At 35.8% G+C, this 17,352-nt stretch overlaps 1 protein-coding gene across 1 annotated transcript in view; it reads right to left on the minus strand.

Moving 5' to 3' along the window:
- The window catches only part of KPNA3 (karyopherin subunit alpha 3), a 92,432-nt gene that overhangs the window by 12,244 nt on the left and 62,836 nt on the right, over positions 1 to 17,352 (minus strand). The window contains exons 3-10 of the mRNA XM_068984778.1: positions 15,559 to 15,648; positions 15,345 to 15,374; positions 15,204 to 15,256; positions 14,988 to 15,083; positions 12,071 to 12,156; positions 11,122 to 11,208; positions 10,592 to 10,761; positions 9,451 to 9,495 (exon numbers count right to left, since the gene is read on the minus strand). Coding sequence (XP_068840879.1) covers positions 9,451 to 9,495; positions 10,592 to 10,761; positions 11,122 to 11,208; positions 12,071 to 12,156; positions 14,988 to 15,083; positions 15,204 to 15,256; positions 15,345 to 15,374; positions 15,559 to 15,648 — 657 coding nt within the window. The remainder of the gene's footprint in view (positions 1 to 9,450; positions 9,496 to 10,591; positions 10,762 to 11,121; positions 11,209 to 12,070; positions 12,157 to 14,987; positions 15,084 to 15,203; positions 15,257 to 15,344; positions 15,375 to 15,558; positions 15,649 to 17,352) is intronic.

Raw genomic sequence — 17,352 nt, forward strand, 5'->3', positions numbered from 1 at the left:
AAGAAAAAAAAAAATAAATAAATAAAAGAGAGAAGAACACTAAGTAGAAAATAAAACACAGAAATTGCAACTCAAAGTAATACGACAGAGTTGAAACCAAACATGAACAGGCTTAACTCACCTGTAACAAGAAAAAGATTTTCAAATTGGATCCTAAAACAAACCCAATTCTATACTGTACACAAGAGACACGCCTAAGTCATTCAGAAAGGCTAAAAATACAGGGACAAGCAAAGGCACACCAAGTAAATTATAAGAAAGCTGAGACTGCAAGCCTATTAGCTGACCAGTATAATTCATTCTTCAAATCATTACAAAGAATAAAGAAGGCTACTTTATAAAGCTAAAAATCCCACAATTTACAATGAAGATATAACTGTTAAAGACATCTGTTTGCCAAATAACCCTATAAATATCACTATAAAGGAGAAACTAAAAAGATTCAAGAAAAAATAAAAATATACTGATGAAAGATTTTTTACACACTGTTGTCAGTATGAGGTCAAGTAGACAAAAAAATGAGGATACAGATTTTATAAATATATACTGAAATTCAAACCTTGGTAATAGATAATATAACATGCAGACGGGGCACAAAAAAATTAGGTCCAAAGTAAACATCAATTACATAAAGCAGAAATACTATAAAACTATTACAAGGCAATAAAATTGGATATTAATAAATATGGAATACGGTATGGAAATTTAAGAGTCTTACTCTTAGATTAAAAAATACAAAAAGCTTTCTAGAGTATTATAATGAAAATACCATGTATCAGAAGCTATGGGATTTATGTAAAGCAGTGTTCAAAGGCAAGTTCACAGCCTTAAAAAGTATACGACAGAAGGTAAAAAGAATGAAAATCGATTCCAAATAAAAAGCTAGAAAAAGAACAGAGCAAACCAAAAGAAAGCAAAAAGAAACAACAAATACAAAAGTAGAAAGAAATGAAGTAAAGAACAGGAAAAACCACAGATCTAATTAAAAAACTGGAATCCTGATTCTTTGAAAAAACTTTGAAAAGTTCTTGTTAACTTAATTAGAGAAAGTGGTGGAGGGAGCACAAATGTACAAAATAAGAAATGATGAAGAAAATAAACCTTGAAACAGTAAATTAAACCCCTCAAAAAAATCTTACAATTATTCTGCATACTTACATGCACGCAGAGTTGAAAACTGAGAAGAAATGAATAATTTCCTAGGACAACAGCTTACAAAAAACTGACCGCAGCAGAGACAAGAGAACTTAAGCCCATTTCAATAGCCAGAGAACATTATCAAGGAATTAATCCCACGAAGTATTCAGACCCAAAAGGCCTCAATGGGAAAAGCTACCAAATCTGCAAAGATCAGACAGACAGACCCCAGGCCGAGCACAGAAAATAAGTGAAGAATAATGTTTTTTAAATGTGGTAAAAATATAATATTAATACCTAATGAAGACACCATTAAAAAAGCTGTGGACCAATATCATACAGGTAAATAGTGATATAAAAATTATGAATAAAATATTAGTGAACAGGAGCCCATACTACCTTAAGAAAATAATATAATCAAGTGGAATTACTCAAGGAATGCAAGGATGATTCAATTTTAGGAACATCTATCTATGTCATATTAATAGATTTAAACAGAAAATCATATAATCATCTTCATAGACACTGATAAATTCCAACACTCATTTCTGAGGTCAACACTCAAAATGGGATTTTATGGACATTTCCTTAACATGATAAAACATCTGTAACTGAGGAATCTAAATCAACAAAAGGAATGGCTGATAAATTTGCCTATATAAAAAGAAAAAATCTGCATGGCAAAATATATCAAAGACAAAGGACAAATTAGGAAAATTTTTGAAATATATATCAAAAGTAAAGAGCTAACGTCCTTAAAACATAAAGAGCTCTTATAAGCTAAGAAAAAGGGACCAAAAATTTGATAAAAAATGAGCAATAAAAGATAAACAGGCTATCTGAAAAGATGCAAAAACGGCTCTTCAACAAAATCAAGTTCAACTTCACTTACAAAAAGCGAAACACATACTAAAAATGAAATACAGTTTCTCACAGACTGACAAAAATTTAAAATGCGACAGTACATTCCGTGGGCAAGGCTAAGGAGAAAGTCACTTTTATGTATTTCTGCTGAGAAAGCAAACGGAAGCGCCCTTATGCAGGGTATTTGGTAGTGCGTAACAAAAATTACAGTGCATTCACTCTGATCTAGCTTTCCTGATTCTAGGAATTTACCCTGAAATACACCTCCAGCAATATGAAAATACACAAGATTAATCCCTGCTACATTATTCATATTTGCAAAATTCAAGAAATGGACTAATTGCCTACCCCAAGCAGGATGTTTGAATAAACCTTAGCCACAAAATGGAACACTGTGCATAACAATACTGATTGCCTTGGCCTGTGATGTTTTAGGACGTTGCTAAATGAAATCTAACTTTGCCCCCTCCATTATAGCCCCCTTCTATTAGCAGAAAATCTTTTTTTTTTCCTAATACACAGTAGATTAGAAAAATGAAATATTTAAGGTTTCTAAGCTGACAACATTTAGAGGCTAGTGGGAGAAAGTAAGTTACAGCTAGGTCTCAGGTCCCCTGAAACTGCAGACTCTTCTACTGCTGCTGCTGCTGCTAAGTCGCTTCAGTCGTGTCCGACTCTGTGCGACCCCATAGACGGCAGCCCACCAGGCTCCCCCGTCCCTGGAATTCTCCAGGCAAGAACACTGGAGTGGGTTGCCATCTCCTTCTCCAATGTGTGAAAGTGAAAAGTGAAGTGAAGTCGCTCAGTCGTGTCCAACCCTCAGCGACCCTGTGGACTGCAACCTTCCAGGCTCTTCTGTCCCTGGGATTTTCCAGGCCGGAGTACTGGAGTGGGGTGCCATTGCCTTCTCCACAGACTCTTCTAGTCGCCCTTTTTCTTTTTGATAATATACTGGACCTTCAATGAAAATCTCATTTTTAAAATGCTTTAAAAATTTGAATTCACAGCACAAGATTATCAGACTATTCAAGTTTCTTTTGTTTTCAGTAGTTTGCTTTCCTCACCTACATAAGCAGGCTAACAGCTGCTTTAATATTTGTAATTGTACCTTTCATTGCCTTTTCCCATCTGAACTGCTTCTGCTATTCTACAGCTCCTCCATCTAATATTCTTTTTTTTACCCCCCAATTTTCTAGATTTCTATGGTTAAACGCCTGGCTTTTACAGTCACTAACAGTCAATGACTATACTCTTTTCCTTTCAGCTAGTAATCAGATTAATCATGTGCCAGTGAAGTCTTCAGCAATCCTGAGGTATTTTAATTATTTTTAAAGACCTTTTTTGTACAGTTCTATGTATTCTTGCCACCTCTTTTTAATCTCTTCTGCTTCTATTAGGTCCTTGCTGTTTCTGTCCTTTATCATTCCCATCTTTGCATGAAATGTTCCCTTGCTATCTCCAATTTTCTTGAAGATATCTCTAGTCTTTCCCATTCTATTGTTTTCCTCTTATTTCTTTGCTTTGTTCACTTAAGAAAGCTTTCTTATCTCTGTTTGCTAGTCTTTGGAACTCTACATTCAACTGGGTATATCTTGCCCCTTCTCCTTTGCCTTCTGCTTCTCTTCTTTTCTCAGCTATTTATAAGGCCTCCTCAGATGATCATTTTGCTTCATTGCATTTCTTTTTCTTGGGAATGGTTTTGATCACCACCTCCTGTACAATATTATAAACCTCTGTCCACAGTTCTTCAGGCACTCTATCAGATCTAATCCCTTAAATCTATTTGCCACTTCCACTGTATAATCATAAGGGGTCTGATTTAGGCCATACCTGAATGGTATGGTGGTTTTCCCTACTTTCTTCAAATTAAGTCTGAATTTTACAATAAGGAGCTAATGATCTAAGCCACAGTCAGCTTTTGGTCTTGTTTTTGATGACTGTACAGAGGTTCATCCTTTAACAAACTAGTAAATATAACTGTTTACCTAAGTTCTTTGAACTGCTTTAGCAAATTAATAGAACCCAAGGAGGGGGTCTTGGTTCTATTCATTAAACCTCCAGTTTAAAGCTGGTTGGTCAGAAGCACCGGTCTGACTTTGTGACTGGCAACTGAAGTGTGCCTGTGGGTTAGGGGAAGAGGTGGCCACCACATGGGACTGAGTCCTTGACCTGTGAGATCTGACTCTATCTCTGGTTAGTGCTAGAACTGAATTAAATTGTAGGATATCCAGTGTATTGCAGATACTCACTTGGTATTGTGGGGAACCTCCCCCAAATCCCTACTGCAAAACATCTGGTGACCAGAAGTATGAGAAGTGAAGTGTTCTGTGTGTGCAGTAAAGAAGACACATAGGAGAGAGACCCACAGGGAAGAGATGGGGTTTTCACCTACACAGGAGGGAAAAGACAGTTTTCCCTAAACAAATCTGTATTCTTTTGCTATAAATTATAAGCATGAGTGTAGAAGCTTTTCAATGATTCCTTCTAGCAAATCACTGAACTTGAAGGTAGTCTCGGGGACCCCTGACATATCATCAGGTGTCACTACCCATCAAGTCTCAGCATAAAACCAATTTGCCACAACTGACTGATTTCATTTGTACCAGCAGCAAAGCAAGGTAGATTTGTATCAAATGTTAGGTAACACTCAAAACTGTCTGGGCCTATCAAACCACGGATGAGAAACTTCAAAAAGGACAGGAAAACCAAATGCTACAGAATCACTGCAACTACATGTTGACTTTAAGAACAATAACTAGAAAGAAAATGAACACAGATTGACCTGAATCAGTCCAGATTTCTTCTTTAGTTCTGAGTCAGTACGGAGTTTTTCTAATGTCATATAAGCATATTAATGTCCATAAGCTAGTTCTCTCTACACCCCAACAAAGCCTCTCCAGCAGTCTCACAAATGACTGTCTCATAAATGAAGTCTTTACTTTAATGCTATTCTTTTACTTTTTCACTTCTCCTCTTTGATTCTTTCCTCTTGAGGTTCTACTCACTTTATCTTCCTACCCATTACTTCTTTGGGTTGATACCCTCATCAAGTTCCTCAAACCTACTATGATAGCAAAAAAGGCCAGGTTATGTTCAAACTTGCCCTATTCCAGATCCTCCTTACCTCTTTCAAATTATCTGACTATAACAGACGTGAACATGCTGCTGCTAAGTCCCTTCAGTTGTGTCCGACTCTGTGCGACCCCACAGACGGCAGCCCACCAGGCTCCCCCGTTCCTGGAATTCTCCAGGCAAGAACACTGGAGTGGGTTGCCATTTCCTTCTCCAATGCATGAAAGTGAAAAGTGAAAGTGAAACTGCTCAGTCGCGTCCGACTCTTAGCGACCCCATGGACTGCAGCCTACCAGGCTCCCCCCATCCATGGGATTTTCCAGGCAAGGGTACTGGAGTGGAGTGCCATTGCCTTCTCCAATATGAACATCAGTTCAGTTCAGTCGCTCAGTAGTGTCCGACTCCTTGCAACCCCATGAATCGCAGCACGCCAGGCCTCCCTGTCTATCACCAACTCCCGGAGTTCACTCAGACGCACGTCCATCGAGTCTGTGATGCCATCCAGCCTTCTCATCCTCTGTCGTCCACTTCTCCTCCTGCCCCCAATCCCTCCCAGCATCAGAGTCTTTTCCAATGAGTCAACTCTTCGCATGAGGTGGCCAAAGTACTGGAGTTTCAGCTTTGGCATCATTCCTTCCAAAGAAATCCCAGGGCTGATCTCCTTCAGAATGGACTGGTTGGGTCTCCTTGCAATCCAAGGGACTCTCAAGAGTCTTCTCCAACATCACAGTTCAAAAGCATCAATTCTTCGGCGCTCAGCCTTCTTCACAGTCCAACTCTCACATCCATACATGACCACAGGAAAAATCATAGCCTTGACTAGACGGACCTTTGTTGGCAAAGTAATGTCTCTGCTTTTGAATATACTATCTAGGTTGGTCACAACTTTTCTTCCAAGGAGTAAGCGTCTTTTAATTTCATGGCTGCAGTCACCAGCTGCAGTGATTTTGGAGCCCCCCAAAATAAAAGTCTGACACTGTTTCCACTGTTTCCCCATCTATTTCCCAAGAAGTGATGGGACCGGATGCCATGATCTTCGTTCTCTGAATGTTGAGCTTTAAGCCAACTTTTTTGCTCTCCTCTTTCACTTTCATCAAGAGGCTTCTGAGTTCCTCTTCACTTTCTGCCATAAGGGTGGTGTCATCTGCATATCTGAGGTTATTGATATTTCTCCCGGCAATCTTGATTCCAGCTTGTGTTTCTTCCAGTTCAGCGTTTCTCATGATGTACTCTGCATAGAAGTTAAATAAGCAGGGTGACAATATACAGCCTTGACATACTCCTTTTCCTATTTGGAACCAGTCTGTTGTTCCATGACCAGTTCTAACTGTTGCTTCCTGACCTGCATACAGATTTCTCAAGAGGCAGGTTAGGTGGTCTGGTATTCCCATCTCTTTCAGAATTTTCCACAGTTCATTGTGATCCACACAGTCAAAGGTTTTGGCATAGTCAATAAAGCAGAAATAGATGTTTTTCTGGAACTCTCTTGCTTTTTCCATGATCCAGCGGATGTTGGCAATTTGATCTCTGGTTCCTCTGCCTTTTCTAAAACCAGCTTGACCATCAGGGAGTTCACGGTTCACGTATTGCTGAAGCCTGGCTTGGAGAATTTTGGGCATTACTTTACTAGCATGTGAGATGAGTACAATTGTGTGGTAGTTTGAGTTTGTGTGGTAGTTTGAGCATTCTTTGGCATTGCTTTTCTTTGGGATTGGAATGAAAACTGACCTTTTCCAGTCCTGTGGCCACTGCTGAGTTTTCCAAATTTGCTGGCATATTGAGTGCAGCACTTTCACAGCATCATCTTTCAGGATTTGAAACAGCTCAACTGGAATTCCATCACCTCCACTAGCTTTGTTCGTAGTGATGCTTTCTAAGGCCCACTCGACTTCACATTCCAAGATGTCTGGCTCTGGATTATTTGCTGGGGAGTTAAATTACAGGGGTTTGTATCCTGTGTTAAGGAGTTTGGACTTCTCTTGTAATCAGTGCAGAGTCACTAAGATTTTCAAATAGAGGAGTGATATGTTCATATTGAGAAATCTTAGTGACTCTGCACTGATTACAAGAGAAGTCCAAACTCCTTAACACAGGATACAAACCCCTGTAATTTAACTCCCCAGCAAATGTTTTGGTTTATTAACCACCTGGATTCTCCACATCCTCCTGTATTCTCTTGAATTCTTAACATAGTTCCTCTGGTACCTGAAACAACTTTTTCAACTTGACAAAATCCTTCTCATCCTAGTTGTACGACTACACACAAATTAGTTAGCTGGCTTTTTTTTTTTTTTTTTTTTACCATATTTGTAACATGAAGACAATTTCAGTAACCAATCACACGATTTTTCTAAGGAATAAATGAGTTAATATATGAAAAAGTGCTAAAAAACAGTGCCTGGCACACTTGAAACCCTTAATAAATGCTATTAACATAATCATCTTTTTTCACCTCTAACAACAGTTCCACCACCATCCTTCTTATAATGCTTATTTCAAATGTTACTTTCTCAGTGAAGCTTTCCGGTTGCCAAAGAGAACATGTGCTTTGATAATTCTAGTGTTTTGGTGATTTCTCTGTTTTCTTTTCTTATTTGTTTGCACACATATTGTATCATTATGTGATCATGGTACAAAACATAGGCCTTGACTCGGCTTTAATTTTCAGCCATATATTGTATCATTATGTGATCATGGTACAAAACAGCATAGGCCTTGACTCGGCTTTAATTTTCAGCCATGGCTTTTATTTATCGTATGACCCTTAGTTAGGTTATTTTACTTTACTGAGTTTCGATTTCCTTACTAGTAAAATAAGAGAACAAAATTTATCTCATAAGGGTGCTGGTAAGATCAAAGGAGATTACAGAAATAGATTTAGTACAGCAAGCAACTGACAAAAGCCCATTTCGTTCACTCTTTTTACCTGCTGCTAATGCTGACATCTAGGTTGGTCATAACTTTCCTTCCAAGGAGTAAGCGTCTTTTAATTTCATGGCTGCAGTCACCATCTGCAGTGATTTTGGAGCCCCCAAAAATAAAGTCTGACACTGTTTCCACTGTTTCCCCATCTATTTCCCATGAAGTGATGGGACCAGATATCTTGGTTATTTTCCTTTTAATTTTGGCTTTCAGAAAGCTTGGACTAAGTTTAGCAGTAACAACAAATACACTTTTAAAAATAATTATACCTCCTCCTTTCTTCTAAGGTATTTATTATCTTATGTCTATTGCTAAGTCACTTTTATGTCCATTTTGAAAACAGGACAGTATATAACTAAACAGGATTCACTTAATTGTTGTGACAGTTCAGGCTAACACTTCACAAATAAAAAGTTACCTCAGGTACCTTTAAAAGACTCCTTCCTAAGAACTTAAAGTCCTAAAATTAACTAGAGAAACGTGTGGTTCAGTACTTATATAGAAACTATATATTGCTTCTTGAGAAATGTTAACAAAGATGTATTTTCTTCATCTCAATGATAAATCACACATAATTCTGACACCCACACACATAAATATTATGTGTAAACAAAGATACACAAAAACACAAACATACAAATCGGAAGAGATCTTAATTGAAATATTAGAAGCCAAATTCACGCTGGATGAACATTAGAGTTGGTTCTGAATTGTCTAAAATTTATCCATTGTTTTACTTTGGGGAAGAATTGGCATTCAGTCTTACTACAATCAGAATTCTCAGACTGCCTGAAACAAACTGTGCCAGAATATATACAGTAAGTGCTTAACTAAACCTCATATAATGAACAAATAATCTAAAGATACCTTTGCATTTAAAGCGATACTTGATATTCTTCAATACTATACCTCAAAAGGTTACAGCCTAGGAGTTAGTACAGTTTCATAGGAAGTATACAAGATCTGTCATCAGAAGATCTCAGTTTTAAATATGGACACTGACCCTTATAAGCTCTGCTACTCTGAATAAATCACTTAACCTTTCCCTGAGGCTGTTTCTTATTCTTTAAAATAAGGATAATAATATCTAGACTACCAATTACAAAAATCAAATAAAAAAATTTTTTAAAGTACGAAGGAGCTTTATAAAGCTCTTACCACTCTATAAATATTGATACTTAAAAATACTATTATGATATAAATAACTAAATTAACTACATATGTGATAATTTCTCCAATGTTAGTATTTTTATTATCTGAATGATTTAAGATATAAACTCAGTTTAACCTTAATCCTATTTCTGAAAACAGAACATACACTTCTTCCACATACATTATGGAAGCTTGACAAATTATTAAGATATATGGTGACATTTACTAAAAGCATAAGAATAAAATAACCCTTTCAGTCTCATTAATAGCCAAATTCCAAAACTAAGGTTCTGCTTTACTTACGTTTATATCTGTATGGTATATGAGGACACATAATGCTGGCAAAATCTGAGGAAAGAAAACAAATGATAAATAACTCTAGAGTGGACAAACATGTCTTTGCAAAAACGAGTAACTGTGATTTTTTAAAAAAGCAGTAAATACTATTTGAGGGCAAGAAAAACAACATTGAGTTTTTTCAATCTCTATTAGGAAAATTAAAATACAATAAATTCAATCTGAAACACCAAAAAATATTTCAGATGTTTAATTAAAATAGTCAAGTAAGTCTGACAGAGATTAATGTACCTTCAAGGAAAAACATTTGTTTTCAATAACCTTCTTTATGACATATGTCTACTGCAAACAGTGGAGATGAGAGTATATAGCTATTTTTAAAAAGCCATTCTTAAAACGGATCTCACTGTCCCACCTACCTGCTTAAAACTAAGATTTTATTTAATGAACTACTTGAGTCAAATTAAAGTTTTTGACCTCAGATTTAGTCAAGAGAAGTAGGACCAGTATAAAGTCTGTTGAATGCAGACATTTCAAATCTTTTCTTTAAATCTGTGAGGGCGTGGGGGGAATCACTAAGTACCCTTTCCATATGGGCAAGAGGTGGCAGAAGATGGTGAATGATGCCAATCATAAAGATTACAGATTCACAGTCAACATTTCTCTATACAGTCAAGTGATTAAAGGTTACATAGGATTTTATAAAACTTAAAATACTCAGATCCATCTACAAATCAGATGTAAAGAGCAAAGATTTTACTTTGCTTTAATTAGCAGATTTAACACAGCAATTTAACTCTAGAACATTTGCATATGAGTACACTAGTTTTATCAGCAGCCATCCCTTATTTTTTAGTGTTAAATCAACAACTCAATGTAGTGATAAAACTGAGATTTTATTTTCTTCTTTTGTTGTTTTCTGCTTGAATTTATGGTTTCTTAAATTAAGGTGGACTGTATTTGGTCAGGTGCCACAAGTCTCAACTTTTATTTCACAGAAGTCAAAAATTAAGTTATGATACATTACTTAAATATCTCATACCTGCAATGAAATCATTATATGCGTTATTTCATTCCTTGTACATGAAAACCTAAAGCATAAACATAGGGAAAATATACCATCTGGCCTTTGCAATTCTTCATTTACCTCCTGAACTGTCTCCATAGGCGGTGGGGGGTCCTTATTCCTGCAGAGATTGACAATGACCCATGTGACGTTCCGAAGGAAGGTGATGGGAATGGAGGGATTGATGAAGGACAGAAGAGGTTTGACAACTCCCAGTGATATGACATAATCTCTACATTGAGGACCATCACCTACAGAAATGAAAATTGTATTTAAAAAAAAATTACATTCAGGATGAGAAAGTCTGAAATGTATGCAATGGCTCATGTTGGGACACTGATGTTCTATGTTTCCTCAACATCAGTCAAGGGCATCAAGTGTTGCTATTTCTCCAGATTTTGATTTGGGGAACACAAATTTAACCTACCAGTCCTGGATAACAAATTGCATATCCATCTAAAGAGGTATAATCTTAAGTTAATATTTATGAAGCAAGAAGATAAGTCAACCCACATTACAATTAGAGGAAACATAGTATGTAATGGCCAATGTAGGAAAAAAGTTAATTAAGATACTTAATTGGAGTGTTTTAAAACCTAATTTCAACTTACCTATAATGTTTCCCAAAGCCCATACTGCTTGTTCACAAACATTCTGATGTGGTGAATGGAGAAGTCTTAGAAAAAGAGGTACGGCATCTATGATAAAGAAAAACTAATATTTATACTGCAAAATGTTGAAGAGTTCACAGGTTTCAGCCTAAATAAGTTGATGAAATATACATAGTTTGGTACACTAGAGTTGCTCAATTATAGTTCAGTGAATAAATAAATGTAGCAAATACCTTTACCCTAAATATGCTACATTTCAGTGTTTCCCCAGTCTCAAGCAACACTTACTGACAGTATCTAGAACTGCGACTGTGTTAATTAAATGAAAGCAACAGCATGACGTTTTTCCTGCCATTCATTAAAACAAGGATTCTACCTTAGAATGCTTTAGTCAATATGATTCCAGTTGTCGATAAGGGATCAATTAAAGAACTGATTATACCCATATCAAGCCTACCTTATATTTCAAGATAATTTATCATTATATTTCTTACTCTACACATAACTTATGAACTAACTCAAATTCCAAAAGACTGGTATCCTATTCATTTCAGGTGAGAACTAAGTATAAGGTAGACCACTTTTTCTTAAAATTTCAATATGTTGTATACCACCTCTAGGATTTTTAGCTGTATCTCTGCACGACCTGTATTACTGAATGTTTAAATTAAAATTGACTCAAACTTTTAATAGCATTACTGAGATATAATTTATCTGTTTAAGTGTACCGTTCAAAGGTTCTTAGAGTTTATACAGAGTTGTGTAGTCATCACCACAATCTAATTTGACAACATTTCTACTGCCCCCCAAAGAAATCCCATACCCAGAAAGTCCTACTACCTTCTCCCCCAGCCCTAGGCAACCATTTACTCTGTTCTCTGTCTTCCTGTTCAGCACATTTCATGCAAATGACAGAAGGTCCAGCAAGTAAATAAGCTAATTGACTTACTAGACTGTACAACAGCTTGAGTCTGTGCAGAGGTTCCTGATGCTATATTGGTTAATGCCCATGCAGCTTCAAACTGTAATGAAGGGCTGTAAAAACAAAAAAAATCTTTAGACACCTAACTACCATTTAAGACCCACAGATTACATGGCTATCCTTTACCTTGTCCTTGAATTTTGCCTCATTATGTCCAACTGCCTGTTGAATATCTCCACTTGAATGTCTCATTTGCTCTCAAAGTCAGTCAATATAAACTCACTTCTTTAGGTTCATTGGTAGTTGCAACATTTAGCCAGTCATTATTTTCCTTGATCCCTTTCTCTCCCACAGATATCATATCAATTTTGCCGCTTAAATATTTCTTATATTTATAGTGCCATCCAAAATATCACTGTGGTAGCCGAAGTCCTCATCATTTCATTTGAATCACTGCCACAACCTCTAGACAGGTCTTAAAGCTCTGACTTCACTACATCACCTGCTTCACATACCAGGGATATTACAAGGCTATATAATTTTGCTGAAAGGATAAGATCATTATAATCTGGAATGGTGATGGAAGACTTCACAAAGAAAGTGAAAACTGAACTAGGTTTTCCAAGAGTGATAAAGAAAGAAAGGCACTGACAGCTGGAAATACAAATAAAACCACCACGGCTGGGCTGGTCATGATGTGTGCAGGTGGCAACACAGAGATCAGGAGAGCTGAAGCCAAGAAGATGCGCAACATGGTTAAGACTGCAAGGGCAAGTTACAATGTGTGTGTGGAGCAGGACTCGAATCTCAGGCTTCAGGACTTGGAATTTATTCTACAGACATACCAAGTGCATACTGAAAAGTGACATAAAGAAAACAATGTTGAAGTCCATGAAGAAGAGATAAAAATGGGCAAAGGCTGATGTGGGAAAAATCTGTTAAGAAGAAATTATCTATGTTAAGTTAGGGTGGATAGCTGAAAAATATCAATTCTTTTCAAACAGAATGCCAAGGTGGGAGGAGGTGGGAATGAGCAAAAACCAAGGAAAGCCCAAGGTTAGGAACTTAGAAGAAACTCTATAAATATCAAAGAAACAGAGTGAGGTTGTTAATATCAAAAGATTAGAGAGATCAGAGAAGGAAAGGGTTTTAAGAAGAAAAAATGTCAGTGATAATAGCAAGCAGTGAGGTTAAAAAGATGGAACAGACCAGACAATGAAGTAGCAGACAAGAACTAGCAATACTCGATGAATTTCGGTGAAAGGCAAGAAATAAGAGGGCATCAAAGTTGAGGAGAAATAAAGGAATGATAAGATCAAAGATGATCAGATAGTTTACGTTTTCTCAGACTGGAAGGAGAAAGTTATTAAACTAGGATGGATGGTTTGGCAAAATACTGACAATGAGGGCCTGAAATGAGAAAACAGAAAGATGTAAAAAATACAATTACAAAGCTACGGAAGGTCTTCTAACATATCATTTAAAAAGAGAGAGATAAGACAGAAAAAATAAGTAATAAAATGAGCACAGTAAGTAAACAATAAAGAAACATTTATTATATGCTTGGTATTATGTGGTATTTTGTATATATTATTTTCATTCCTTGCAACCACCTAAATTTTATAGATGAGGTACCTAAGCATCAAATGCTATTTGGGTTTAGGTCAGCCGCAAACCCTAGATTTAAACCAAGGTCTATTCAGCTCCAGTCTCGGGTCTTTTATATTATGACACAATTTCCCGTAACAAATCCATTAAGTCAGACCGAAACCATTGACAATTTTCTATTTTTACCTCCAGTGGTAGTTATACATGTCCATATATATTTCAGCATACTCTTCTGTTATATATACAAGCTACATTTCACAGACACACCCATACAAATGAGCCCATGACAAAGACAAAAATGCAAAATAAATAAATAAATGGAAAAGAAAAGAAGAAAAAAGAAAAGCAGCTCAAGAGCCAAAAAAAAGAGAGGGCCCTAAAGGTAGAGGCAAACAGAATTTTTTTTAAATAACTGAAACAAAACTTATTTTTGCTTAAATAAATCTTATAGAAAATATATACGATAGAGATGGTTGTGGTACATAATGGAAAAAGAATGAAGTATTTTAAAATAATAAAAACTCTTAGTGGAAACATTTATAATGCTACTATTTTAATCTAGTCACCTGAAAATCTCATAGATAATACTTAGCAAAATACCCCCAAGTTTTAGTCTAAATGTCCTTAAAAGAAAAATGAGCCCTTGTTTAAATGTATTTTGAGGTTCAGACTTACATTCTAGCCAATTAACTCAAACTGATGAGGTTTAGGATCTAGCATCCAAATACTAGTAGAAATGGGGCCAGCACCTCAAAAGATACCAAGTGGTGTTTTTCTCTTTCTATTTTGGGAAATTATAATCTGCCCTCTTATTTTTAATTTACCACAGATAAAAACCATGATGATAGACCACTAATCGTGGCTGGAGTTCTGTTAAAGACTTCACAGAGTATCAGGGGATCAGCTGGAATATTCCCAGGGTAAGAAAGAGCTACTCAGTTCTGGAAACCATTCATGTTGACTCAAGTCATGAGGTTAATCTATATATAGACTCATAAGCAAAGAATGACTCAAACACTATTTGGGTTATTTTAAAACATTGCTGAAGAAAAAGCCAACTAACAAATAAAGACTATAAATGTTTGAGACAATTTAGAATAGACAATAAACAGACGTTAAAATTTTCCTAGAAAACACAAACACATACTTTATAAACTAAAAAGAAAAGCACTTAGGTCTGCAGAGTATTATCACAGTATTTAGAAAATTACATTAAAATACATGACAAATGAAAAATGTAATAAAGGCAAAACCAAATGGAACCCATTAGTTAAATAATAATCACAAATTTTCAGTTGGCTGCAAAAAGTGAACAGGGAGTTAAATTTATACTTACTTATCATCCCTTTCTAGACATTTCACTAGAATTGGTAAAATCCCAGATTTTATTAGGTCATCAATTGGTGGATTTCTGTCACTGGATAAAAGCTTTCTAGAAAAAGAAGTATGAGAAATTAGCTGCTATAAGTTTCAAACTATGAACAGAAATAACAGTGTACTACTTCTAGACCATGAGTGACATAATTCTCTCTCTCGACAAATTCGTCCTTACCTTGCAGCCTGGACAGCACTCAACTGGACCACTGGGTTATCACTTGTGGCATTCTGCAACACCAAACATAAATTTCAGAAATTAAAAAAAAAAATCAATTTGAAAATACTTCAAAAAGAGAATATTAAATTAATAACATACCTGCAATATAGCTTCTAGTGTTACATTTTGCTTAAAAAGAAAAAAAGATAGTTCAGCAAAGAGTTTATTAGCAAAATTACATTAATTAATATATTTACTAAAGAGTTAATATACCCTAATTATCATTGTAAAATTAGTCTTAAGATTGAGAATGAAGTTCTCTGGTTATTATAAAAATTACTTTTACAACACCTTATAAGGAATGTTAACTTACTGCTTTAAAATCAGCATCAACATCTGAATCTTCTAAACTTTCCTCTTGAGGAACATTTCTTTTTTTCAGTAAGTGTTCATCTCTTTTGTTCTGAAAGACAACCAATAAAATAGTTAAGTTCTAAAGGCTGCTGCTAATGAAAATGTCATTAAAATTATTTCAACTTTATCAGCCAACTGTGAAATAAACACTAAATCTCTTTATAAGGACAATATGAATTAAGTATGTATATTACAAATCAATGACAGGCCACATTCTGGATTTGGTAACAAAATTAACTGGTTTAAAGGCCAGCACTCATAGACACTCACAATTTAATAGGCAGCAACTGTTTTCACCAATACTGTGCTTCCTAATTTGTAATAAAGATTCAAATTTTAAATTATTATGCTGCTGCTGCTAAGTCACGTCAGTCGTGTCTGACTCTGTGCGACCCCACAGATGGCAGCCCACCAGGCTCCCCCGTCCCTAGGATTCTCCAGGCAAGAATACCGAGGTGGGTTGCCATTTCCTTCTCTTATTATAAAGGTCTAGCAAATATATTTCAACTAGTATACTAGCTTTCATCAGCTTGCTGCTAATGGTTGTCTGAAGCAATGCATTTATTAAGAAGCCAGCTTAATGAGGGTTTATTGCTCAAATGTTAAGATTTGTATGTATTTCACTTATTGCGAGTGCAGGGATGGGACTTCACTAGCAAAAATGTCATCTACTTGCTATTACCTCAGTTTTAAATGCTTATCTCTGCATTTTATGGGATTTGAACTCTTTGTAATGGCAATGTGTGCCATTTTACATAATATATAACTGGGTAAATGACAATTTTTCTTTTCTTAGTTTGTCTACAGAATTAAGTAAAAATAGACAAAAGACTGTATGATATCTAAGATTCTTTTCAATTTAAAACTTTCAAGGCTTTACCTTCTGGTCTTTAATATTTATAGAAGTGTTTGACTACAACAGAAAGGTACTGATGATGTATTAATACTGATGCTAAAACTCAGATCAATTAGAAAAACTAAAGACAGACGAGGCTTACTGGGTTATATGCATGGTATTTACTTTTGTGCTATGTATAAGCATGTTTAAACTAGATGCTTTACATGTACGCTAATGCTTAAGAGATTACCAACTTCAAATTATATCACAGCACATTTTAGTATGTACTCAATTAATTCTACATTATTTTCAAATCGATGCATCTCACAAATATGAAAATAATGCACTGATATTTTATAGTCTCAAGTGGCTCCCCACATAATACTTACTAATTTACAGAGAAAAAACTGGGCAGATAAGTGTCCTGATCAAATGGCAAACATTATAATCGAGTAAAGAAAAATACGTATAACTCAGCAAATTCTACTCAAAATTCTGTAATGGCCTATATGGGGGAAAATAAAATCTTAAACAGCAAATGTATCTCTTCAAGGAAATTAGTGATACCAAAGGAACATTTCATGAAAAGATGGGCACAATAAAGGGCAGAAACAGTATGGACTTAACAGGAAAAGACAGTAAGAAGAGGTGGCAAGAATACACAGAAGAACTATACAAAAAAAGATCTTCCTGACCCAGATAACCACGATGGTGTGATCACTCACCTAGAGCCAGACATCCTGGAATGCAAAGTCAAGCAGTCCTTAGGAAGCATCACTACAAACAAAGCTAGCGGAGGTGATGGAATTCCACTTGAACTATTTCGAATCCTGAAAGATGATGCTGTGAAAGTGCTGCCCTCAATATGCCAGCACATTTGGAAAACTCAGCAGTGGCCACAGGACTGGAAAAGGT

Source organism: Capricornis sumatraensis, chromosome 12, assembly GCF_032405125.1.
Source record: "Capricornis sumatraensis isolate serow.1 chromosome 12, serow.2, whole genome shotgun sequence".
NCBI lineage: Eukaryota > Metazoa > Chordata > Mammalia > Artiodactyla > Bovidae > Capricornis > Capricornis sumatraensis.